The 26,659-nt window shown below is 35.8% G+C and overlaps 2 protein-coding genes across 4 annotated transcripts; one reads left to right on the forward strand and one right to left on the reverse strand.

Moving 5' to 3' along the window:
- The first annotated feature begins 6,619 nt into the window (after positions 1-6,619).
- On the forward strand, positions 6,620-12,994 carry LOC147400442 (phosphatidylinositol 4-phosphate 5-kinase 6-like). The gene is made up of 8 exons (XM_086446135.1): positions 6,620-7,945; positions 9,140-9,307; positions 9,745-9,910; positions 10,111-10,227; positions 10,337-10,530; positions 11,213-11,358; positions 11,458-11,539; positions 12,295-12,994. Exons 1-8 carry the CDS (start codon positions 6,855-6,857, stop codon positions 12,581-12,583), a joined length of 2,253 nt encoding a protein of 750 aa, XP_086302261.1. The 5' UTR covers positions 6,620-6,854; the 3' UTR covers positions 12,584-12,994.
- A 6,501-nt stretch (positions 12,995-19,495) lies between these two features.
- LOC147400443 (uncharacterized) lies at positions 19,496-25,925 on the reverse strand. 3 transcript variants are annotated; one of them, XM_086446136.1, is made up of 4 exons: positions 25,743-25,911; positions 25,366-25,511; positions 20,212-20,316; positions 19,496-20,116 (listed from the first exon to the last, which is right to left on the reverse strand). In XM_086446136.1, exons 1-4 carry the CDS (start codon positions 25,797-25,799, stop codon positions 19,669-19,671), a joined length of 756 nt encoding a protein of 251 aa, XP_086302262.1. In that variant the 5' UTR covers positions 25,800-25,911; the 3' UTR covers positions 19,496-19,668. The 3 variants fall into 3 exon arrangements, with proteins under 3 accessions (XP_086302262.1, XP_086302265.1, XP_086302263.1); XM_086446139.1 differs by lacking the exon at positions 20,212-20,316 and having other exon boundaries at positions 19,496-20,211; positions 25,366-25,538; positions 25,743-25,925; XM_086446137.1 differs by lacking the exon at positions 20,212-20,316 and having other exon boundaries at positions 19,496-20,211; positions 25,743-25,923.
- Between the last annotated feature and the right edge of the window lie 734 nt (positions 25,926-26,659).

A 26,659-nucleotide genomic window follows, 5' to 3' on the forward strand; every position in this document is an offset into this window, starting at 1 on the left:
CAACTTTTTGAATAATATATAGGCTTTTTGAAGTGCCTATAAACCTAGGTTCGAGTCCGAGAAACGAGACTCCAACGTTTTGAATCATAGGCTTTTTGAAGTGCCTATTAACCTTAGTTTGAGTCCGAGAAATGAGACTCCAATTTTAATAGGATTGTTTAAGTTCCTGTAAACCTTAGCCAGAGTCCGAGAAACGAGACTCCAGCTTTGTTTGAAATCATATTGAATTAATAGGATTGTTTAAGTTCCTTAGCCTGAGAAGCTTGGCTACAATAGGCTCCAGTCCGATAAATGAGACTCAAACTTTTTCAAACTCTAAAAAGAATTTCAAATAGGATTTAACGAAGTTCCTACAATGTTATAACTCCAATTACTTTTGTTAAACCTTACTATGATTGTTTTCGTTGCATAAGTGCATCTCAATTTTGAATCATTATTGTCAGTGAGAGAAGATCTCTGGGACCTGGCACATTTTTACTCAGTTTCACACAGTACACACACTCACACTTGCACTTTTTAGTCAAGGAGAATTCTTTAAAATTCAAGGATCTGACACTGTCAGTGAAAGCTCACGCTTGAGGACCTGACAACCTTTTAGTTCGAGGAGAGTTTTACGCTCAAGGATCCGAACATCCTGACGAATTGCTAAATCAGGCTGCAAAATGAACTGTCACTAGCTTTGGTATTCGGATATCGCACTATCTACCAAAATAGATTTGCTATCTAGTTTGCTTCAACCCTCTGCCAAAGAGGGGCATCTGTAGACACCCCATTTTTGCACTCGCCTGATTAATCAACTCGTCAACCCGATCGCAATGATTCCCAATGATGGATGTGTATTCCATTGCTTTATTTTGTTACCAGATATGTTTTAGAAATCCGGATGAGGTATCTCGAACTGACAAAACTTAGAAACCACGCTACACTAGGTAAATACGACCCCAGAAACATAGAAATCATCATCTTGCAAACCAAAAAGAAATTTCACGATAAAAATCACTAAAAACTACCAAATTACTAAAATACCCCTAATCTTAAAACAACCCTAGAGCCTACGTTACGCTTAGGAAAACTCTCTCAAACACATAAAATAACAAATCGAAACCAAATAAATCATTTCGCCAATTTTAACAGAATTCGACAAAATTACGAAAATGCCCCTCATAAAGTTCACAATCATTTCACACAAAAAATTTCATAAATAACACAAACCAATATTTTTATTGAATTCCTTATGAAAAATCGATTCTAAAACATCCTAGAACATTAAAAACCGACTTAAAACGTGAAAAGTCCTCTCCGGGGGCAAAACGGTAATTTCACAATTTTCATAATTAAAAATTTCGAAATTAATAAATAAAACATTAAATAATTAAAGTGAAACATTAATGAAATTAATTTAAAATTTTGAACCTAAAAAATCGATCAATCGGGCTCTCAGGCAAAATTATTGAGGGTTCGTGGGATATTTCTTTAAGGACCCCTCAATTTGGGGGTCCAAAGAATTAAAGATATTTTAGAGGGGGTTCTCCAAAAATTAAAAGTAAATCAAGCAAGACTAAAGTCAAGGTATTAAAGTCAATCAAGTGAGACTGAAGTCAAAATTAAAGTCAATTAAGCAAGACTGAAGTCAAGATATTAAAAGTCAATCAATTAAGACCAAAGTCAAAACATTAAAAGTCAATCAAATAAGACGTAAAGTCATAATAGAATTCTAATTAAATAATAACTCTATCTAATAAAGTTCTAACTTAAAAATAATTCTACCTAAAACAATTCTAATTAAAACACAATTCTACCTAAAACAATTCTAATTAAAACACAATTCTACCTAAAATAATTTTAACTAAAACACAACTCTAATTAAAAGATCTCTAATTAAACACTAACTCTATCCAAATCAACCTTAAAAAACATCTATAAATAGAGGTACTCACACCCTATTTTCGTATCAAATAATAAACCCTAAGATAAGTAGGTCTAGAAGCTCCCCTAGCCCCCCATAAACCCTAGTTTTGGAGCCCCAACTCCTTACCTAACATCCCCCCTTCAATTTTAGTCTAGAAAACGCCTAAAAGCCCTCCAAAAATATTCCTAAATCCGCAACAAACTTGAAGAGTTCAAATCCAAAAGCAAGGAGATACCTCGGTCTAGGAGATCCGAAGTCAAATCCGGAAACAGAACGAAGCAAGGGAGCACGGTACAAAGAGCCCTTTTTGTCAGATCTGAGGGAGTAAAGTCCTTGCATCGGAAAGGTATTTTTTTTATTTTCTATTTTTATCTAGGTTTTAGCAATGTAATTTACTTGGGAATTTATTAAAGACCGACTTTGGTCGGGCGGGATTGGTGCCTAACACCTTCCAATCCCGTAACATGATCCCCGAATTCAGTTTTCTTGGTTTTAGATTAGTTTTTATCCGTTTAGAGTCATTGAACGGTTCCTAGACCGTAATAACTAGGTGGCGACTCCCAAACCTCAAGGGTCAAAAGCGGGTCCGCGCACCCCGCGGATCAAGGGCGCTTTCAGAGAGAGAGGGGGGGTATGTTTTCCTTTGACCCACTTTGCAGCCTTCATTTGTTCCTTCTTTCATTCATTTTTCTTCTTTATGCCTTTTTGAGTCCTCAGTAGAATGAAAAGAATATTTTTTTTAGATTAATGTGAGAGTATGAAAATGAAGTAGAAAAGAGTTAAGGAAATGTTTTTTTTAGTCTTAGACTTATTACCCATTTTAGAAGGTAAGGGAAGGGGTATTTATAAGTATTGAGGATTATTTTTTAGGGTAAGATGGGGTGAAAAAGTAGAAGAATAGAGAATGACATTAGGTTTGAAGGCGAGGAATATAAAATTTTAGGTAGAAAGGAGGGTATTTGTAAAATGGGGGTAAATAAATAGTTTTTTATCCAAATGGTTTGGATCATCCCCAACCTATTTGGGTTGAGTGTGTGGTAATATGAAATGATGTGGTGTTTGGTTGAAAGAATGTGATTGAGTATTAGGTGAGATGAGGAGATGTGGTATTTGATTAAAATAATGAGTTAAGTAAGGAATCATGTGTTTAGGTTTTTGGGAGGATGAAATAATTATGATAAGTGTAAAAAAAAGTATAGAAATGGAGTGTTTAGGTGAGTTGATTGAAGGGAAGGGGTGTGGGGATGGCTTGTAAGAATGGGTTGAGGGTGAATGATGAAGGGAAGGGAAGTGTGGGTTGTGGTGTGTGTTGGGGTGGTTGTATTAGAGAAAAGTGGATTAGGTTTATGACATAGAGTGTGTGAGGTATGGGTTGTGATATGAGTTTGTGGTTGTGTTAGAGAAAGGTGATGGGTTAAGTTTGGTAGAATGATTTTTGGGAAGTGACTAGTAGTGTGGACTTGTGTCCATTTGATGATCAAAAGTTGATTGGTTTATGTAGATAAAAGGTTTGTGAGTTAGGATTTGTGGATTATGGATATGGATTTGAATTGGTTTGGGTTTTGGTGTGTTGGGCTTGGATTTTTGGAAAGGTCTTAGGTTATTTGTGATCGGTTAGGGTTTGTTTTAGAATGAGTTTTTAAGGGTGGTTGTGCTTTAGGGTTTAGGTAATATAAAATTTAGTTTATGCTAAGTTGGAGGAGGTGAGGGGTGATTTGTGGGGGATTGAGGGTTTGAGGCCTTAAGTGGGCTTGGGGTATTTTCGGATTCCGAGAGTGGAGCGATGAAAGATAGGGAGGATGATAGGTATGCCAAGTCTTTATTGTGGGTCCCTTAGACCTTTAGGGGTCTTAGGAGCTTTCAAATCACTAAAAATGCCATATTTCAATGATTTGGGTTTTTGAGGCCCATTGGTAAATCTTATTAGAAAATCTGATATTTTGAGTCTTTTTGAGTAGGGACCCGTTCAAATTGGGGTGTCTACACAACCTATAACCACAAATCCTAGATTTTTCTTTAAAAAACAAGTCATCTTCATGCTCTTCAACCTATATCGTAAACTAATTTTAACCTCATCTTCAATCCATTTTTTTAAACCTTATCTTAATCCCTTGTAAAATAAATCCTAAACTTTTCTATTAAAAATTCTATCATCTTCTATTTCGAAAGTCCTATTTTATTCTTTAAGTTTGAAGGTTAAAATAGATTTACCTTAAAATGTTGAAGAGTAAGGTAAAAATATTTATCCAAGAGGTTGAAGATGACTGGTTTTGCAAAGAGAAATCAAAAGGTTTTGGTTTTAGATTGAAGACAATGGTAATAAAGTCATTTTTCATGATCATATTCAAAAAGACCAAGGTTAAGTAGGCATGTAGTTTTTTCGGTGAATATTTAAGATACCTATTACTTTTAAATTGATGACATTGCAACCACATCATCTCTGCAACAACATCAACGGTGATGAACTGATGGTCTAGAGAAGCAACACCTTGGTTGCCCCTAATAAGGACATTGATCCTAGGGGGTATGGGTCCTCTCCTTTGAGATTCAACTTGTGCTTCATTCTCCTAACCTAGCATTGGCTCCTAAAGATCATTGATCTGAGAACTATGATCTCCTTAATCCATTCTGAGCATCAACCTCTCATTCTTTGTGCATGAGGCTTCCATCTCCCTTTCTTGTTTTTCAATGAGATAGTGCATTTACGGAGAATGGTCTAAACATCTAGCTTATGATTTCTCTGAGGAATGGGAACCCTTTCTTCACTATGTCAAACTCCATCATTAGTTTGATCTTCATCTATCATTCTTACTTTTCTAGAAGGATATCCTTGTTGTTGAGATTTATCTCTTCTGCTTAAAGTCGTAATGGTTCTTGATCTTGGTACCATAGTTTCTAGCTAAAATTTTCTTAGCTTATTCCTTCGAGCCACATGGTGGGAGAAAATATGTGGGAAAAATCTTATCTCACCCCAAACACATATATTGATGTAGATCTAATCTTATCTATTCTTATCTCACCCCACAGAAGAGTTTTCTTGTTTAAGACCCTCCGACGATCGGGTTAGCAAGTTTAAAGGTAGCATAGAATTGAAAACTTGTCCAAAAGTCATTTTTTTTCCTTTCATGTTGCTTCCCCTATTTATAGATTCTCTAGTTTCCTTTGTCCTATATATTTCCTTCATTGTGAAGATTCCCCAAATCTTTTAGTAATTCTAGCATTCTATTCAATTATGGAACTTACTAAACTTATCCATGTTGGTTCCGTGTTGAATCAGGTTTCTAACTATCTTGATTTTTCTTTCTTGATGCATCGTCTTGTAATTAAGATTCAAGAAATCTCGGGGAAGATCTTGGTTAGTGGTTTATCACAATGAGTCGTGATGGAGTAACATTGTGGGGAACATTCCTGACGTGGATGTGTATCATAATCATAGATTCTTTTCATCAAGATACAGGTTGTTGGGCCCACATGGATTATCACATTGGCAATCTAACACCACAACCTTGTATTCAATGGAAAAACTCATTAAAAAAAAGATTTTTTGAGCTTGATCCAAGGTGTTGAAAATAATCGGCTATCGAGCACACAAATTAAAAATTAAAATTCATCGGTGCAAAGTAATCTTTTTTCAATTTATTTTTGAAGTTTTTAAATTTTCATCTTGTACAACTCTGTGGCATCGAATTATATTTTTGAATGCCACAAAGTGATCCATATCAAGAAATTTACATCCATCATGAGCAAGAGAGAGAAATTATCTCTTATTGCTTATATCATTTGCCCCCCATGTCAAAAGGCTGTTGGGCTGTCAGAAAAAAAATCACTCATCAAACTACTTGTAACCCAAAAGTTAGGAGCCATTTATGAAGAAAACCACCCTCCTATAGGGTTTATTAAGTAATTTTTCAAAGATTATCCAAGTCGAAGTATGGTTTTAAAACTCGTTTGAGACCAAGACATATCGTTCGAGTTAACTCGGTATCGGAACTGAACGAGACCAACTCACAAAATCACTTTTTTGATCGAGATTTAGGATTCAAGTTCAATTTTTTGATTTTTGAACAAGACGTCTCAAACGTATCAGAAAACTCATCTAAGAAGACTTGATATCAGGCCTAGAAGAGACGAGATGCGAAACCGAATTTTAAAACCATGAGTTCAAGGAATTCTGTGTTTGTTCTCCATCTCATACTGAGCCCTTTTCTGATTCTTCCATCAACCCTCGTTTGATGTTAAAAAACCATTCTTCCAACTTCCATCAAGGCTCCCAACTCACATAAACCCACCCTCCAAAGACTTGAACAGAGAGGAAGGCACGACTAAAACGTGTGACGTGGTTGCCGTTTATAAATGAAACGGAAACAAAAGAAAGCTATATATATATATATATTTATGACTCTATGAGTGGACGGTGGGACTTGGGAGATAACGAGTAGTGACTTAAATAATTAATATAATTATAATATTTAAATCTTTGTCTCCTTATGATCCTAAAAATGGAAACATCGCCACCATTTCGCTCTTCCCTCCAAATGTTAGGCTTCTTAGTGCTTCCAGCAGTTAGAATCGGAACCAACAACACAACACAACCCCAAAAAAAAAAAAAAAAAATTACAATTTATTTTTAATTTTTGAAAAAAAAAAAATCCAGAATTTTCCATGTTTGTTGTCTGTCCTTTTGATTCCAAAAGAAAAAAAAAGAAAAAAAGAGTCAGTCCATGGTTGCCTTCCCACCTCTTTTGCTTTCTCAAAAATCCAAAACAAATCAAACCTCAATAGATTTGATTTGATGATGAGTGAGAGATTCAAGAATGTGTTATTAGTTTGAAGTTTGAATGAGAATGGGCAGAGAAATTTTTTGGGTTCAAAAGCCTTAAAATCCTCCACAGTTAGTAAAGCATTAAAGAAACCCAACAACGGTCTCTTTCTTCAGTTCACACCAATGTCAGTCGCCCACGTGGACGAAGAAGATGTGGGCCCCACCACCACCACCACCACCACCACCATTATAGAGAGAGTCTTTTCTAATGGAGATATGTACACAGGTCAATGGTCAAATAATGCCCCTCATGGAACCGGCAAATACCTATGGACAGATGGTTGCATGTATGTTGGTGAATGGTACAAAGGCAAAACAATGGGTAGAGGCAAATTCTCTTGGCCTAGTGGTGCAACTTATGAAGGTGATTTCAAAAACAGTTATATGGATGGTAAAGGTACATATACCGGTTTAACAGGTGACACTTACCGCGGTTTCTGGGTCATGAACCTTAAGCATGGAAAGGGTATTAAGCATTACTTCAATGGTGATTCATACGAGGGCGAATGGCGTCTTGGTATGCAAGACGGGCACGGTCGGTACAAATGGAAGAATGGTAATCAATATTTTGGACAATGGAAGAATGGTGTGATTAATGGGAGTGGAACTTTAATTTGGTCTAATGGGAATCGTTACGATGGGTATTGGGAAGATGGATTACCCAAGGGGAATGGAACGTTCCAATGGTCGGATGGAAGTTTCTACGTGGGTATGTGGAGTATGGATCCTAAAGAGCAAAATGGGACTTATTATCCATCGGGGACTTCTCCGGCTGGTAATCTTGATTGGGATCCTCGCAAAGTTTTTTTGGTTGATTTGAATGATTGTAAAATATGTTTGGGTGAGAAGGTTTTGATTTTGCCGTCACAGAAGACGTTTAGTTGGTCTGCCATTGAAGTGGATTCCTCGCAAAAGCAAGCAGTGTGGAGGTCGAGTGGTAGGCCATGGAGAATTTCGGTGGAGGGGAAGGGGAGTAATAATGGACCCGAGAAGGGGTTTGAAAGAATTTGCGTTTGGGAGTCGGATGGGGATATTACATGCGATATTGTTGATCAGAAATCAATTGTTGGGAAGGATGGTTTTGTTAGTCTTAAACTTGAAGATTTGGATTTGAAGGAGAGTTGGAAACCAAGGGAGATGAAGAGGCAAGGAGAGACCATCTCAAAAGGTCATAAGAATTATGACCTCATGCTTAATTTGCAGCTTGGAATCAGGTATATATACTTGACCTTGTTTTGCTCTTTTTTCGTTTTAATGAATCATATTTGAAAAAAGATTGAACAAGGTTTCAACAAAAATTTCTTTAAACCCATTCCAAAATGAGGATTATATCTGTTGTCATTGAATATTAGGCATTTATAATTTTCTGATTCTATATCTCAGATTTATAACTTTGATAATCTTTATAGACTATAGTGCCACGAACAAACGAAAAAAAAAAAAAAAGAAGACTCGAGGGGTCCTTCCTTCCTCTGTTTATTGAAAAATTATAACCTGACATCCTTTTTCTTTGTTGTGAATGATCTATTCGATCAATAACTTATAATGAGATATAGTGTTATGTGTTTCTCCTCTATCCTTGTCTTTTCGCTTATTCGTGAATTATGCTTTCGCGATCTAGCTTTCTCTATTGAGGCTTCTAATAATTAGAAGCTACTATCATACAAGAAAAGCTGGTTCCAAATGCTCTTTTGCATGACGTAAAAATGTTTTTCTCTTAAAGCTTTTGGATAGAATTACGGTTTCTTAAACCTTATGATACTCTCGTCCTTGTTTAGAATGGTGTGGGTCAGCATTGGCCCTATAATTTGGAGAGTTTCAATTCTTCGTGAATTCATCTTGAAGCAGGATCTTTTGCCTCGAATATTATGAGATTACTACTAGACATGATCCATTTTGGTTTTCATAATCATTCCATTCAAGGTACTAGGAATAACAGTTTGGATTATGACTAGACCAATTTCAACCCAAGTTCTGCTTATGCTGACATTAGTGACACTGTTGGCAATCAAAGCAATTGCATTAGAATATTTGGGGCTAGTTTTTTCTGTATCTCTCACTTTGTTAACCAAGCACCAGTTTGAAGTATATAGGACAGGATATCAAAGAGGGGTAATTGGTTCAGAAATTTGATTTTTTGGGAAGAATTTACTCTCTCTTTTATGTCCAATAATGACCACCCCATTATGTAATTGGTCTAACCTTTAACATCATTGTCACCATTGTTTTAATTTTTCCTACTGTTTCGGTCAAGACCGGGGTCAAGTAACTAAGCATTGTTTAAAAACATTCTCTCAGAATGTTTCGGTCAAGAGCATCTCGATTTTTCTCCTGACCGAGACCTTACGTCTAGTTGAGATTTCAAATCTTGCTTGTCACAGATCATTGATTCTTGACGTCATTCTCAGGTATTCTGTAGGGAAAGCAGCACCAGCTACATCCCTTGATCTGAAGGCTTCAGCATTTGATCCCAAAGAAAAAGTATGGACGAAATTCCCTCCTGAAGGGACCAAGCATACTCCACCACACCAATCTTTTGAATTCAAGTGGAAGGATTACTGCCCAATTGTTTTCAGGTCAGGCCTCTTGATATAGATAGATTTCTTGTTGGAATTTAATCAATTTTTTTTTTACATATAGAGCATCTTCATTTCCGCTGTTGTGTGGAAGCGTAACAAGTGAAAACAAATAACAAACACACAAAGAACATAGATTTACATGGTTCCACAAATTGCCTAGGTCCACGGAGGAAAGGGAGAAAAATCCATTATCAACGATAAAGATTTCACTCTCTGTCATCTAAAACCCTCTTAGCCACAAGAAACCTCACAGAGCAAAACACATAAAGAAGCCCTATTCGAAAATACATAATATACCCTTCAGGCTGAACCCACTCCGCTTCAGAAAAGGTCCCTTTTGATACTGTTTTGCCTCATGAAGTCCAAGCCCAATAAGAATACTAGACATCTCACAATGTCCTCCTTATTGATTATTCATCAAAATTTGTTTTCAGGACTCTCCGAAAGTTGCTCAAGGTGGATGCGGCAGATTACATGATATCTATATGTGGGAACGATGCACTTCGGGAGCTCTCTTCCCCTGGAAAGAGTGGAAGCTTCTTTTACTTGACCAACGATGATCGCTACATGATAAAAACAATGAAGAAGTCAGAAGTAAAAGTAAGTAGCCTTTTTTCCTAGTTGGTGAATTTTTCTCATCCAATTCATGGATGTAGGCATTGTCGATCCATGTAAATCCTAGTGTAGTTTTCTCTTATTTTTATTACCTTTGTGGTTTGATATCGGTTTCACTCTTAAAGGTTTGAAAAATAGACTCATTTCATTAATACGAGTCCGTTTGGTTTGGTATCATGGTGCAGGCACTATTGAGGATGCTTCCAGCCTATTATAATCATGTCCGTGCCTTCGAAAATACTCTAGTGACCAAATTTTTTGGTCTTCATTGTGTAAAATTAACTGGGGCTACCCAAAAGAAGGTATGATGAGGGTACCACAGCTTTAAATCGAGAAATTTATATGAAACCTGTATTATTAATTTTTTTTTCCGGACATTTTTTCTAAGCATAATTTTGATTGATGAAATAGGTACGCTTCGTCATAATGGGGAATTTATTCTGTTCTGAATACTCCATTCACAGGCGCTTCGATTTAAAAGGGTCTTCCCATGGACGCACAACAGATAAGCCTATTGCAGAGATCGACGAAAACACGACCCTCAAGGACCTTGATCTTAATTTTATATTTCGACTGCAGAGATCGTGGTTCCAAGAGCTACATAGGTAAATTCATATAACCACTGTCCCTTGCTTGCCTAGCAAAAATAATATATGTATGGGGAAGTGCCAGTGCAGTCATGTATGTTGGCAAAATTACCGGACCAGTCATGTACATTTCTAAAAATATTTTTCGAAAGTTTCATATACCCATTTTCAAAAAATATCTTTTTACGAAAATGGTTATCTATTGTACGGTCGTTTTGATGAATTTATATTTTTGCACTTGAGTTGCATGGTATTTTATTTTAGGTTCATAGGAAGGGCTTTAAAGTAAGTCCCAAATGCATCCATACAACAGATAATTTTAAAAACATCTCTGCTCCAGAAATTTCAATGAAATGCTCGGCCGTTTTGGTAGAACAACCCTATATATATACACACAGATATGTATATATAGGGTTGGGATCCATAGACACATGAAAAGTGAACTCATATGTTCCCTCACAATCCCGACCGTGTACATGTGAGATCTAACGGTTGGGATAAAAGGTGTATCCCAAGAATACATTACGGAGGATGTCTAAGATAAATCTCAACCGTTAGATCTCACATACACACGGTCGGGATTGTGTGTGAAAATATGGGTTTACTTTCATGACTCCACCAATCCTAACCCATATATAAGTAGTATTTTTTTTCTTTCCTGTTTTAAGGGATAATTTTTTTTTATGTTTCCTTCTCACAGGCAAGTGGATAGGGACTGTGAGTTTCTTGAGCAGGAAAGAATTATGGATTACAGTCTGTTGGTGGGTCTTCACTTCAGAGAAACACAATATACTAGGGATCTACTCATGACTGATGGCCGAAGTTCTGGAGTTCGAACCCCGAAGAGTTACTTCTCATCCTTTCTAAAATTATTGTATCAGCTTTATGTTTAGTTCAACAAACAAGAAATATGCCATAACCTTTTGTTTCCATTATTCCTTTCAGGTAACGTTGACTCTGAGAGTGATGCAACAGTTCCTCGGCTTTCTAGAGTAGACATGGATCAGCTTCTTTTTGACCCAAAAAGGTTAGAGGATTATATGAGAGCACTCTACATTCCTTTTATTATTAATATACATTATCAATATTATCTCTATGAAATGCATCATAGATTATTGGATGAATTACAACAACAATGATGAACAATTGTTATGAATTTGACAAAATTCAAATTCTTGAAATCAATTGCCTTTCTCTTGTAATATGTGTCTCCGATGAGATGAGAGTTGCATAATTATTGTTTGTCTGAGAGGGATGATGGATCATATGCACATATGTATGTTTACTAGTATAATGAGACAAGGCAGAGTAGAAGTGGTTCAATACCAAAATTTGAATTCTAAACATGCCCCTACTTTTTACAATTAAACTTAATATAATCAGGGTCATTTTAGTCAAAAACTAAGAAAATTGTTGCAGTTGTCAGTTTCAAAATTACAACAAAAAAAAAATATTCAAAAACTTTTTAATCAATGTTTTAATTATAGATAAGCTCTCTTGATACATATGTGTTTGGACATGCCACCTAGTAGTAAATAAAAAAAATGAGTAGCTGATCGCTCAATTCATATGAACCTCGATTTGGCCATGATCAGTTTAGGCTAGACCAACCAAAACCTATCGGATTTTAATCCAAAAATGACTCGATGATCGACTTTGGCTTCAAATGATCAGTATATAGAAGATGTGCAACTATGATTAGTAATAATTATTAACAATATATACACTTTGTTAATGTGCATGTCGGTCTCTTTTCTAACATTATTGGTCTTGAGTATGCAGGTGGGCAACTATCAAATTAGGGGTTAACATGCCTGCACGAGTTGAGCTGACAGTGAGAAGAAGTGTTAACGATTCTCAGCTAATTGGACATCCAACAGGGGAATTCTATGACGTGATCTTGTTCTTTGGTATCATAGACATTCTACAAGACTACGATATCAGCAAGAAACTTGAGCATGCATACAAGTCCTTCCAATATGATCCTACCTCAATATCAGCCGTTGATCCAAAGCAATACTCAAAACGGTTCCGCGATTTCATATACAAAATTTTTGCAGAAGACACTTGAAGGGTCAGCTTAAAGCCTCATGTTGCCAGTCGGACAGACCAAAATCTTTGCACGTAAAGTTGGCAGTCGTCCGTGTATAGTTAGTCTTAGTGGAGACGACAGTCTACTTACTAACAAAGGTCAGCAATGCAACCATTGACATGGATCTTGGGAGGATCAGTTGTGGCTCCATAAATACAAATTATAAATGTCCAATATGTTTTGGTATACATCGTAAATATGATCCGTGTAAGCCCATAACTGTTCAAATTCTACATGAATTCACCGAAGGGTAAGTCCGTACTGAATTATTCTTTTTGTGCCCAATTTTTTTCTATTCGGAAGATGAATAAGAATCTCTGGGATTTTGGCATTTGATACGTATAAAAAATGTATAGAGGGGAACCAAAATGGGACCAAATATTTTTGCTATTTCTAGTATATGTTATCTTTATTGGAATTTTTTTACCAATCAAACTCAAAGTTTTGTATGGCATGCTCTGGTATGAAGGCTGCATGATTAGCAACCAATTTGTAGTCGTCTCGGTCAGGACATTTCGACAATAATGGCTACAAGTATGTCAACAGATGTGTGAGGTACTTAGTTGAAAAGATATTTGTTTTTACAAAAAATTTGTGCTAACCTGATGACCCAATGGGTTGACGCCACATGTATCGAAAATCGAAAGAGTGATTGGTTAGTGGAGAGAAAATTTCTAGGCCGTTTAAGTGCTTGGATTTCACTTGCTTTTCTAAATACATGTGGTGTTCTGGCGTTGGTTCGTCGGCTTAGAATAGAATTTTCATAACAAATAATCTAAGTTCATCATAATTGTTATAGTTTGCAATGGCGTATGTGACCACATTCTCTATAATATACAACTGTATGTGCTCCCATTGGTCGGATTTTTTGCCGATGGAAAAAAAAAAAATTTAACATAATTCTTCTATAATACCCTATTTCAAAGATGATGAGATATAAAACAAAGAAGAAGTGAAGGAAAATTGAGTTTAATTCCGGTTAAGGCGTACAACTAGAAGATGGTGATGAGCTACAATAAGAAATTGATGAACCATTAAATGTGAATGAGATAGTGGTGAGATCCGATGATGAAGCAGAAGAATATGAATATTACATAAATACGAAGATGATTTGGATGATGAAGGCAATGCAAGCAATGATGGTGATATTCGACAATGGATTATGGATCGTGCATAGAATATGTGCCTTGTGGTGGACATGGTCCACGGTGCCAATACAAATATCAATACAAAGTTACCAATGAAAATTGACTTGTAAGTTGTAGCTTTCTAAAGACTTGATTTCTGAATTTGTGAATTGCCTTTTATATTTGTATGAATGGTTCATTGCATATTTGTACTAGAGTTCGCCCGTACCTTGGCAATGGCATCCTCTTTGAGATTAATGTGTAAAAAGTGGAAAAATAAACTAAATTAGAGAGTTTAAATAAAAAAGCTGAGGTCGAAGGGTAAAAGATGAAAAACAATAAAATGGGTTAAAAGAGTAAAGAAAGGAAATATAATAAAACTAAAGTTGGCGAAGAGAAAATACAATAAAGTAGATCCACAAAAACTATAATGAGATGAGATGTTTATCCTAGTTATGGAAGTTTGTACCCCACAAAAGTGGGCTATACAATTGTGTTTTATTATATAGATGTACTAGAATTTGCTTATGCTTAGAGTTCGGTCATCCTCTTTGGGGTCAATAGGGTAACAATAGAAAGAAAAGAAAAAAAAAACAGTTGGAGGGGTGTTGTTAAAAAAATTGAGGTTAAAAGAGGTAAAAAATGAAAAATAATAAAGTGAGTTAAAGAGGTAAAAGAAAAAATATAATAAAATTAGAGGGGGTGAAGGGCATCCTTTTTGGGGTTAAGAGGGTAAGTGGAAAAAAAATTAGAGAAGTATTATTTAAAAAAATTGAGGTTAAGGCGTCAAAGATAAAATCCAAAAAGTTGAAAAAAAGTGAAATGTTTGTCCCAGGCCCTACAGTTGTGTTTTATTATATAGACTAGAAAATAAAGTAGATCTCACAAAATTGTAATTTGGTGGGATGTTTGCCCCAGGCCCTACACTTGTGTTTTATTATATAAACTAGAATTTACTCTTGCCTTTGGGATCAAGGGGTAAAAATGAAAAAAAATAAAGTTAGAGTGGTATTAATAAAAAAATTTGAGTAAAATATGAAAAATAATAAAATGACTTAAAGGTGTAAAAGGAAATAATATAATAAAACTAGAGGAGGTGAAGATTTAAGACAATAATGTGGGTCCTATAAAATTGTAACTTGATGGGACGTTTATCTCATACAAAACTATAACAGATGAGACGTTTTTCCCCCACATAACTGTAAGAAAGTGGGTTAAAGGGGTAAAAAGAGAAAATATAATAAAGTTAGAGGAGGTAAAGTATAAAGACAATTACGTGAAATCCTGTCTCACACAAAATTGAAGTGGATGCGACGTTTGTCCCCCCCACCAACTATAGCAAAATGGGTCCTACAATTGTGATTTATTATATAGATATTCATCAATCACAATTTTTTTTTCTTCAAATTTATTAGTTTTTGCATTCTTAAATACTTGTTCGAAATGCGAACATAATAAGATTTTGAGCCTTGCTAAGCACCATTTTCCTCAAATGGATACCACATCAAAAACCCAACACGACAGCCCTAGTATCCAAAAAAAAAAAGAAAATTTTCTTTTGAAATCCCACATAACTCCCAAACTTAAAATGAAAGTCAAACAGTGAAAAATAACTTATGTTTTTTTCGAAATTCATAAAAATTTTCTGCTACAACCCTGAAGCATCGGATCAGGTTTTTGGATGCCAAGAGGTGAGCCCAAAGACCCTTAGTAAGGGTGAAATCCTTACTAACTTAGTAGGGCTAGGGGGACTGATACATTATCATGAAATTTATAATTGCAATTTCACTTCTTCTTTCTTTGTCTCCTGCTTAATTTGTTTTTTTCCCCTAATATTTCACCGCATATGCTACTGTACCCATCACATATGTTCACAATTTATATTGATCCCACAACATAGCATATGTCGTCTGATAACATTGAGGAAGCTGTAATTTCCAAAGTCGAGGAATAAGTTGTACAATTTTATGTATAAAATCATTTAAAAACTAATAACTCCTCAATTGAAGAAAGTCTGTCCACACTTATGTCGCTGACGGGTAGGCAGAGACCCACTGGGGGAGTGTGAAGAAGGTAGACGAGCAAGCATAACGGAGTGATCTCTCGAAGAAAGGGGTATGACAGCTGCGCGACGACTCTCATCAGCCAATACATAGGAATACGCAGTCTGTAGGGAAGGAAAATGATCCATTCCCAATAAATGAACTCTCGCATACTCAAACTCATCCCGGAGACCAGCCAAAAACTGAAAAACCCGATTCTTATCCAGAATTGACGCATACAATGTCTCATTAAGAGGGTCCTTCCAAGAGTAGTACGAAGAATAAAATGTCAACTCTTCCTACCAAGCACGTAGTTGTGATATATAGGTAGTAACAGAAGAGTCACCCTGCGAGAGTCGAGAAATCTCACGTTCTAGGTTAAAAATGCGAACATTGTTTTGACGTTGCGAGTAAATACTCTTTGCGGAATCCCATATCTGTTTTGCTGTCGAGGAGAACATAAAACCAGCTGCAATGTGTGATTGCATAGATGTAACCAGCCAAGAACGGACCATAAAATCATTAGCAAACCATTGTGAGTAAGAATTGTCGGTCTGTGCAGGTTGTTTGTCCGCCCCTGTGAGGAAACCAATCTTCCCTTTTCCACCAATGAACATTTCAACCGATCGTGCCCAAAGGAGATAGTTAGGACCATCTAATTTCACAGTAGTAATTTGAATGCCTGGAAAGTCAGTTGAATGAGAAGGAAGACCACTCGATCCATTACTAAAACCAGTGATAGAGGAAGAGGATGAGTCAGAAGCCATCAAATAATCCGAATACTTTGGTTTGAAGAGAGTTCACGAAGATGAGGGCACAACTCTCTAGAATAAAGTGATCGTAGCACCCTAAAGGTGACAATACACGATCGAAAGAGCTATAACGGTTGATTAAACACTGTTATGGATGACCCACGTAATCATTACCGCAAGTAATCCTCTTTGCAGCCGGGTTGATTAATAAGTTGTGTAAACAGCCCAAGGTCAAGGGTTCGAGGGTCAGTAGAGAGGTGAGAACAGCCTTAAACAGCACCTGGTTGTGATCGAAACACTTCGTAGATGTTCAAGAACACTGCCGGAACCCTCATATAACCACTATGGGGATCGGAAAACTAAAACACAGCCACCAGCTGAGTCGCACGAACTAGAACAGCCACTGATTGGGTTCGTTTGTGTAAGAAACAACTACCTGCTGTAGTTTTAGGGTCCAAACACGCACCAGCTGTGTCGCACGATGTCTAAACTCTACCTTGGGTGTCGCCGGACCTCAATACAGCCACCTTGGGTGTCGCCGGACCTCAATACAGCCACCGTGGGTGTCGCCGGATTGAAATATAGCTGCCTTAGGAGTCGCAGGCTCTAAACAGCATCGTTGCTGTACGTAAAGCTGGATCGCAGGCTTCGAATATGGTTTAACTCCCTATCTCATGATGCGATTAGGGTTTGCAGCAACAGAGAACCCCCGTAGGGGTGATATAGGTTGAAGACAAGTAGTGTAGGGGTGTAGGAAGTTGATTAAGGTCTGTTACAGGTGAAGAAGGAGGAGTTCGATAAGCTTCAGAGAACAAGCTCTGATACCAAGTTCGATAATAAAGAGAGAAGATTAAGTTTTAATTAATTAGCCCTAATTAGGCTATATAAGAGTTACATAAGATAAATAAAGAAGGAAAAGACTATAATAACCCTAGACTTATTTAACAGTTTATCCTAGTTATGGAAGTTTGTACCCCACAAAAGTGGGCTATACAATTGTGTTTTATTATATAGATGTACTAGAATTTGCTTATGCTTAGAGTTCGGTCATCCTCTTTGGGGTCAATAGGGTAAAAATAGAAAGAAAAAAAAAAACAGTTGGAGGGGTGTTATTAAAAAAATTGAGGTTAAAAGGGGTAAAAAATGAAAAATAATAAAGTGAGTTAAAGAGGTAAAAGAAAAAATATAATAAAATTAGAGGGGGTGAAGGGCATCCTTTTTGGGGTTAAGAGGGTAAGTGGAAAAAAAATTAGAGAAGTATTATTTAAAAAAATTGAGGTTAAGGCGTCAAAGATAAAATCCAAAAAATTGAAAAAAAGTGAGATGTTTGTCCCAGGCCCTACAGTTGTGTTTTATTATATAGACTAGAAAATAAAGTAGATCTCACAAAATTGTAGTTTGGTGGGATGTTTGCCCCAGGCCCTACACTTGTGTTTTATTATATAAACTAGAATTTACTCTTGCCTTTGGGATCAAGGGGTAAAAATGAAAAAAAATAAAGTTAGAGTGGTATTAATAAAAAAATTTGAGTAAAATATGAAAAATAATAAAATGACTTAAAGGTGTAAAAGGAAATAATATAATAAAACTAGAGGAGGTGAAGAGTTAAGACAATAATGTGGGTCCTATAAAATTGTAACTTGATGGGACGTTTATCTCATACAAAACTATAACAGATGAGACGTTTTTCCCCCCACATAACTGTAAGAAAGTGGGTTAAAGGGGTAAAAAGAGAAAATATAATAAAGTTAGAGGAGGTAAAGTATAAAGACAATTACGTGAAATCCTGTCTCACACAAAATTGAAGTTGATGCGACGTTTGTCACCCCCCACCAACTATAGCAAAATGGGTCCTACAATTGTGATTTATTATATAGATATTCATAAATCACAATTTTTTTTCTTCAAATTTATTAGTTTTTGCATTCATAAATACTTGTTCGAAATGCAAACATAATAAGATTTTGAGCCTTGCTAAGCACCATTTTCCTCAAATGGATACCACATCAAAAACCCAACACGACAGCCCTAGTATCCAAAAAAAAAAAAAAAAAAAAGAAAATTTTCTTTTGAACTCCCACATAACTCCCAAACTTAAAATGAAAGTCGAACAGTGAAAAATAACTTATGTCTTTTTCGAAATTCATAAAAATTTTCTGCTACAACCCTGAAGCATCGGATCAGGTTTTTGGATGCCAAGAGGTGAGCCCAAAGACCCTTAGTAAGGGTGAAATCCTTACTAACTTAGTAGGGCTAGGGGGACTCATACATTATCATGAAATTTATAATTGCAATTTCACTTCTTCTTTCTTTGTCTCCTGCTTAATTTGTTTTTTTCCCCTAATATTTCACCGCATATGCTACTGTACCCATCACATATGTTCACAATTTATATTGATCCCACAACATAGCATATGTCATCTGATAACATTGAGGAAGCTGTAATTTCCAAAGTCGAGGAATAAGTTGTACAATTTTATGTATAAAATCATTTAAAAACTAATAACTCCTCAATGGAAGAAAGTCTGTCCACACTGATCATTTCTAAGGATCATTGGGGGACTTCAATAAGAATATTAGGAGACCATTTATTTATTATTATTATTATTATTATTTTTTTTTTGGGGGGGGGGGGGGGGGGGAGGAGAAGGCAATTGGAGCATTTAGCAGACCCCAACTGACAATATTAAGAGGATTAATTTCCATGTCAGCACTCGAGTTATTATGCATTTGTAGTACATTGGGGAGGCCAATGTTTCGATACAACTTGGGTGGCTTGGGTCAGGTTAGCTGTCAACCCGAATTCCATCTCATCCCACGACTGATTAGAAACGACTTCCCCTTCCCCAGCATTCATGGACGTAGCATGAAAAGCATGCATTTTCCTACACATTCATGATGACTTTTTATGTAAAATAGAAATAACATTCTACATCTCTAATTTATTTGAAGATACTACAGTAATTAGAATTTCAATAAACTACATAAATTTAAATTCCAAAGACCCAAGAAACTATAAGGAAGAATATTGGACCACTTAAAAGTATCAACAACTTCTATGTCATTATTTCACAAAGTTCATGCAAAAGAAATCCTGTACAATGAGGTGAAGTTTAAATACTTACAAAGCCTACTGAACGAAATCATTTCCTACCCAGCCTTACCAAATGCTGCTGATGTTTCACAGCGGCAGTCACAGCAGCAGCTTTATCAGCAGCCTCGCGTTTCAAGGCCCTCTTTGCCCTTCGACCCGTCGAAATTTTAGCAACTTCTTTCTTCTTAGGACGTCGAGATGGACCTGCATCAACGTCTTGGAAACATTCTCGGTTGATGGGTCTTGCTTCTTTTCTCCCCGCCCTAACATATCCATTGTCTCCCCACCTACGGTTACCAATACGAAGACTCGAAGAACTGCTACAGTAATCTTCATCAATCTCATTATCATCATCATCATCATCATCATCATCATCATATTGATAAACATAGTGTTCTTCATAGGATTCTTCTTCATGTAGCTCTACTGTCAAAGGTATGAACCATGTGGCTCGAAGAAGTAAGCAGACTGGCTCTTCGAACATGTAATCATGGATGCTGGCATAAACAGGATGGGAACATTTTGATAAACAATAGTGCAGACTTGCCCTCTTAATTGATTCAACTACAATAGCGAGAAATTGTTGTTGTACCTGCCATCAAGGGAGCGATGAATGTTGAGAAACTGAAAAGGATGCTTACACTGTGGGCAGGAAGGATTCTGAGTGTATGTGGCCCACCTAAGGATGCAAGTTACACTACAAGGTGCAAACAATGACAAAAACAAGCAACAGTTAATATTACGAGCAAAGTAAGATAATTGTTAACCAAATCTCCAAACTCAAGACACCTGAATATTTTCAAACTCCATGGACTAAAAAGTGGTATAATAGCTTTTAAAGTGTTCGCACGAGGGAAGATAAGACACAACTAAATCGCTCAGAAATAGGTTGAAGTGTTATTAACAACAATAAAAATCAACTGACGCAAATCAGAACGTATAAATTGAAGCTTAATCATATGATAGAAATTTATTTCATGCACAAACTCAAGCTAAAAAAATAATAATAATCAGCATCTTAGAGATGGAATGATATTTCAAGTCAGAGAGCAATTTAAAACACCTAAATTGGATTGTTTGTCAACAGTAGGGCACAGATTTCAGTGCCTGCTTGCTTGCTTCTCTCAAACAAGGGGTTCAAGCATTTCAAAAAGATTCTATGTATCAAGGGACTTGGTACTCAGCAAAAAAGAAAAAAATCAAGGGAAAAGAATTAGCATAAGACATTTTCTTATTCTGAAGGATAAGCATGTTTTGAATTGTCAAATCACCTCTTGAGATCCTTTTGACTGAAAGATCCTAGAACCCCATCCAACACTATATTGCCCTCAGCCTCTACCTCCTACTAGGTATATCTACATTGTGGAAGTACTAGGCCACAAACATGAAAACCAGACTTGTAAAGCTTGACAGAATCTGCATGTTATTTATTTATTTATTTTTCAAGTGCAGAAGTCATGTTTGAAACATAATCATTTACCAAATATTTCTAAACCATTTTGGTCAAAATAATCTTTGATGATTTATTTTTGTCAGGACCATGCCTCAGGAAGCAGAGGTCCTGAGTTCGAATCACTTCACCCCTTGTTGGCCACCAACCTGGTGCTTGAAAAGGCCAGGTACACAAGGCACGTGCTGGAAGGGGTGACCGGCGTGTCACTGGGATTAGTCGAACTAAGTCTGGATACCCATGTATCAAAAAAAAAACATTACTGTTTTAGCCAATCTTGACCAAGATGGAAAGATAAAAATCTCAGCGAAGGACCCTCTCCTATTATAATAACTCAAGCACATGCCCTGTCCCTTCACCAAAACGCAGCTTATGGGAAAGACGGAAAATTATCAGTAGGAATAATTGCCTTTAAAATAAGGCTTTTCATATTCTTTTTTCCATCACTTCCTGTGTCAAGGATGCCTAAGGGAGCCGCACTACACAACTGGGGAAGCGATTCGTAAATTACTGGTTGCAAAATGCTCCACCCCGGCTCACCTGCTTTCATGTTTTTGAATGGAGAAAACACATGGTTGAATTTCAGATTTAGGAGAAATGTTTGGGCCTGTTTGGATTGACTTCTCCAAGTGCTTCTGGCTCTGGCGGGGAGCCAGAAGCACTATATCAATCATTTGGACACACAAGCACATGGAAAAGTAATATTTCAAAAGGGTAAAATTAGTACTTCTGAGAGATGTACCGAGAATAGTGCTTCTCAAATCTGTTTTTGCACGGAGCAAATTTGTCCGTCAATTAATAGGTTGCGGTTCCAATACTACCCTCATGAAATTTTTTATTTAACTCCATATATCCCGGGTCAATTCGTCAAAACAGATTCTGTTATTTTGTTTTGAAAACCCTCATCGTTCACCCTTGACAAAAGTTCTGCCGAAACCCTCTATGGCGACAACCTCTCCGACGATTGCAGTGGAGAGTTCATCCTCTCCTCATAGGTAAGTCGATTGGCTTGCACTCATTCGATTGTCTCTTCTCTTCTCATATCTTTAAAGGCAAAGGAGAATTTCAGTGTTTTATAATTTTGTTACAAAATCGATCAGCTTAAAATATAGTTTGTAACAACTTGGGTCATCACCCAACAAATCCGAGCTGCAGCCCTATCCATGTGGCAAGTTTATACACAATTAGGTACACAAATTATGTATTAAAACATGCCCATTTGGATGCCTGAGTGAGTACCTTTTTTGTTTCAGTCTTACTAATTAAAGAAAGTGTACCATCTCCTCCTATAATACCCAGATACACATATGCGCACAAGCATGTCGCGAAATCGTTTGCTAGTTAACTATACTAAAGTCTAGTAAACTACGACATAATTGAAACATGTCTCAAGACATGTCTTATATTGATGAATAAAAAGATTTTCAAAAAAGAAAAATGAATAATCTAGTGAAATTTTTTACCCAATCTCCAAGGTGTGGTACACTCCATAATAGTGCAACACAAAATAGATTAAAAATTCCTTTATGTTTTTTTTTAAAATTTTTTTTTATAAGTAAGAATTAAAAAAAAAAAAAAAAAATTCCTTTATGTGAACATTGACGAAGCATTCCTTTATGTTTTTTTTTTTTTTTTGATAAGTAAGAATTAAAAAAAAAAAAAATGAATTCCTTTATGTGAACATTGACGAATAGTTACTGATGGTATGATGTGGTTTACCCAATACCTTCTCTAATGTGATGGAAACAAAAGTTTCAAGGGATTTATCATGATGCAAAATCTCTTACAAAAGCTTCAGTCATGAAACATAAAAGGGGAAAATCTACTCACTCATTACAACCAAGTTACCGTGCTCATCCAAGCCTAAACCAAAAAAACAAAAAGATTTTCCCTTGGAAACACCCATCATTTTTCTTCTAAAAAGAAGAGAAAACTAAAGCATTATATGGCTAAAATCTCTTTGAATTAACCTTAAGAATCTCAGAATCAAACCTTTTCCCATTAACTTAGGAATAGGAAGGTGGAATGGTCATGTCAACTGCTGTTGAAAACCTCTTTTGAAAAATGACTGAAAATCATAAGGCACAGAGTCCCAACGTGCTAAATGCAATTGCATTTCCTATTTCCACTTTTTTATGTAGTAACTTGCAAAAGCTATGGGAAAGTGAGGAAAATACCAAAAAAGGGGTTGTTTATACGACTGTAATATATATAGATAGATAGATAAGCTTTTACGAATAAAATAGTACTTTTAAAATTTCATTCATTTTACTTGTCACCCAAAAAAAACTCTCGGTTTTCTTTTCTTTTAATTGTTTTCCCATTTCAACCCTAACTTAACTAAAGTTATTAATTCCTATTCTTACGAATTTATTCTCATAATCAGTATTTAAAACAAAGGCTAAGGTATGAGGGGAGTCATTTTACTGGCCAAAGCTTGATGTGTAACCCCAAGGTATGAGCAAAACATGCACTTTTTAAATAGATAATTATTGAATTTACAAATATATAAATAAGAATCGAATAAAAGAGAAAATCTAGGAAAAAACTCAAAACCGGAGAAAAATTATGAGAATTCACAATTTCATAGTCCAAATATTAATACCCAAATCCAAATTCTGAACTTATTAAAATAAAAAATAACTCATATCTATAGTTTTATACTTCCAACTTTCTAAGGTTTTTAATCTGTCAAACAAAGAAGCATTATTTAAAGGATCACAGCCATTCTAAAAAACAACAACACTATTCTAAGACTAGTATGAAGATGCAGTGTAGGTTCGACATAGAGGGAAAAATAAAAATAGTGGAAAGAAGACCAAGAAGAAGAACCACAAATTGTTGGAGTTGCACATTGACTAGGAACTGGAGAGATTAGACCAAAACAAAATTGTGTGTAATACATATACTTAAGGAACTTTATATAAATTAAATATAATAACAAGGACTACTTGATAATTGTAAGGACTATTATATAATGATACTAAAAAGGGAGAGAAAGATAAATACAATAAGCGCATATTAAATAAATCAATTATATTAAATAAAACTGACTGGTTGAGATAACCAACCGCAATACAAGAGACTAATTACAGACTGCCAAAACAAAACTACAAAGTTAGTTTACGCACAAAGAAACCCATTTAAACACAAAATCATCAAAGAACACCCCCTTCAAGTCCGAATTCAATTTACTCCAAAAGAACAAGAAACCTAACACCTCCAAAATAAGATCTTGAAGCTCCAAAGCATGCCCATTGAACACTCTTTGATTTCTTTCTCTCCAAGAAACCCAACAAACGGCAAAAGGGATGAGGGACCAAAGGTGCCTTTTTCTACCCAAAAGCACGTTATTGGAAATACCCACGAACAATTAAAGAGGTATAAAAAATGAACCCAAATTACAATACACGCATATAAAAGCATATAAAACATATGCCACAATCGAAAGGTGCCACAAAGGGGTGCACGCACTCTTAAGATACAATGCCTCTTTGAATAAGGCATGGGGCCTTTGAAGTGAAAGGACCTTATCTCAAAGTCTCAAGGCCTTTGTATGAGAGCCTCACCATGAGACTAGCCTCAAGAAGCCACCAACAGCTTTTAAAACATTGCTTGCAATCAAGGGTGCAATTTAAAATATGCTTCCACAAATTAAACTCCAAGTGATTAAATGGAACCAAAGAATCAACCCAACATTGTCATAGAATATTGACCTATGCAACATCTCCTTAATAAATGACCATTAGGCACTTATTTTCCCTCGATTTTGGCTTGTTCATATACGTCAAACCATAGAACTCAAGAAACCACTAATACTTGTATCTTCATCCTTTTAGATCAATACTAATACCATGTTAGTGTTGTGATTTCATGGTGATAAATATGGATTTCTCAATCCATGCAAGATCAATGTTGTGGGGAGAGGGGGAATTGAATCATTTGGAAGGTGTAGTTCTTGGGGAATTCAGATTTTGTCCTTTAATCATGAAATATTGTGTTGGCGTACCGCATAAACCAAGAATTGTTAAAGCTAGTTATAAGAAAGATTTTGACCCAAGTTTCATTTTTTTTTCCCCTCAAGTATTAAAAAACAAACCACAACCATCTACTATTCGTACTTTGAACCATGTTCAAACCAAAGGATCAAAACATGCTATATATGATTCTTTTTACCATCCTCATACAAAGATTGCAGAACCAAGTGATAGAAACATGTATAAAGCACCAAAAACCAAATAAATTTACCACTTAATCAAACCCAGAAATAATAATTAAGTAGAGATGTAGACAAACCAGTAAGCATGCTCGCAACCTTTTATTAGAGCGATCTCTTCGAGGGCAATACTCTCCCAACATATCGCACAAAAATCCCCATTTTCATGCCTCGTCGATACACCCGAGGACGAAGAACACTTAACCCCATCATGGGCATCAGAAACCTTCAAGATTCAATCAAATTTTCACCTCTAAATCAACCCCAGCATATAAAATTAGATTAAAATAGCAAAAATTAGCAAGCATGTTTCGATATAAACAAGATTCATAAAAATAAAATTAAAAAGATATGAAATAAAGAACAACAAATCAAAGATGGATTAAACCCATAGTATAGATAGAAGATCTAACCAAAGAAACAAAGATCAAAGAGGGTGAGATCAAAGAAAGACTACCTGTTCACAAAGGGAAAGATTGCAAATTTGGTCTAATTGTTCCTCCTCCATGTCCATGGAGATGATGTTAGCGTAGAACAAGAAGCTTAGATTCCTAATAGATGGAGAGAGAGAGAGAGAGAATCTGGGATTATTCGGAAAAGGTTCGAGTTGGAGGGGAAGAAAATGCGGTTATGTGGAGGAAATAGAACGGCACTTTCCAACCCAGCAAAACACGGATACTTCATTTCTTTACGAGTATAGATCTTATACTACTCGTAGTTGGAATTTAAACTAACTATCGACTCTTTTAAGCTCCATATGTCAAATACCAACTTTATTATTTGCTATCATAATCACAAATTCTCGAAATCAAATTAAATTGGATTTTTAGGAATTTTACCATTAGGACTTCAAATTTTATTTTCTTCAAAAATTCAAATCTTAAGAACAAGATGATGGATTTCAATTTGAAACATAAAACCATTATTTGTCTATTTTATAAATTTTTCTTTTTTTTTTTCTTGAGCATATTTGAATTAATAAATTAATCGAATAGAACTCTGACCAATAATTCTTCGGTGATTTAAACATGTCCCCCAACATTTTATTGAATATTAGAGATACCAATTACGCTTTGAAACTGATGAAATGCATCCCTTGATCTTAGTCTTCTAACTAGACTAAGAGAAAAATACTTGAATGCCCTCATCTTCAATTCCTAGCAAGCCATCTAGATTTTTTTTTTTTAACCAGTTTTCTTCAATCTCCATGGTATATCTACTCAACTTTATCTTCTATTCATTTTCAACCTAAAACAAACCCTAGATTTTTCTACCTAAAATCTCATCATTCTCAATTTTTTCAAAAATTTAATTTGTGTTTTCTTTATCTTGAAGCCCTTCACACTCTAGGGTAACTTTAATCTATTCACCCTT

The sequence above is a fragment of the Akebia trifoliata genome, chromosome 6 (assembly GCF_017979445.1).
Source record: "Akebia trifoliata isolate Shusen 1 chromosome 6, ASM1797944v1, whole genome shotgun sequence".
In the NCBI taxonomy this organism is placed as follows: domain Eukaryota; kingdom Viridiplantae; phylum Streptophyta; class Magnoliopsida; order Ranunculales; family Lardizabalaceae; genus Akebia; species Akebia trifoliata.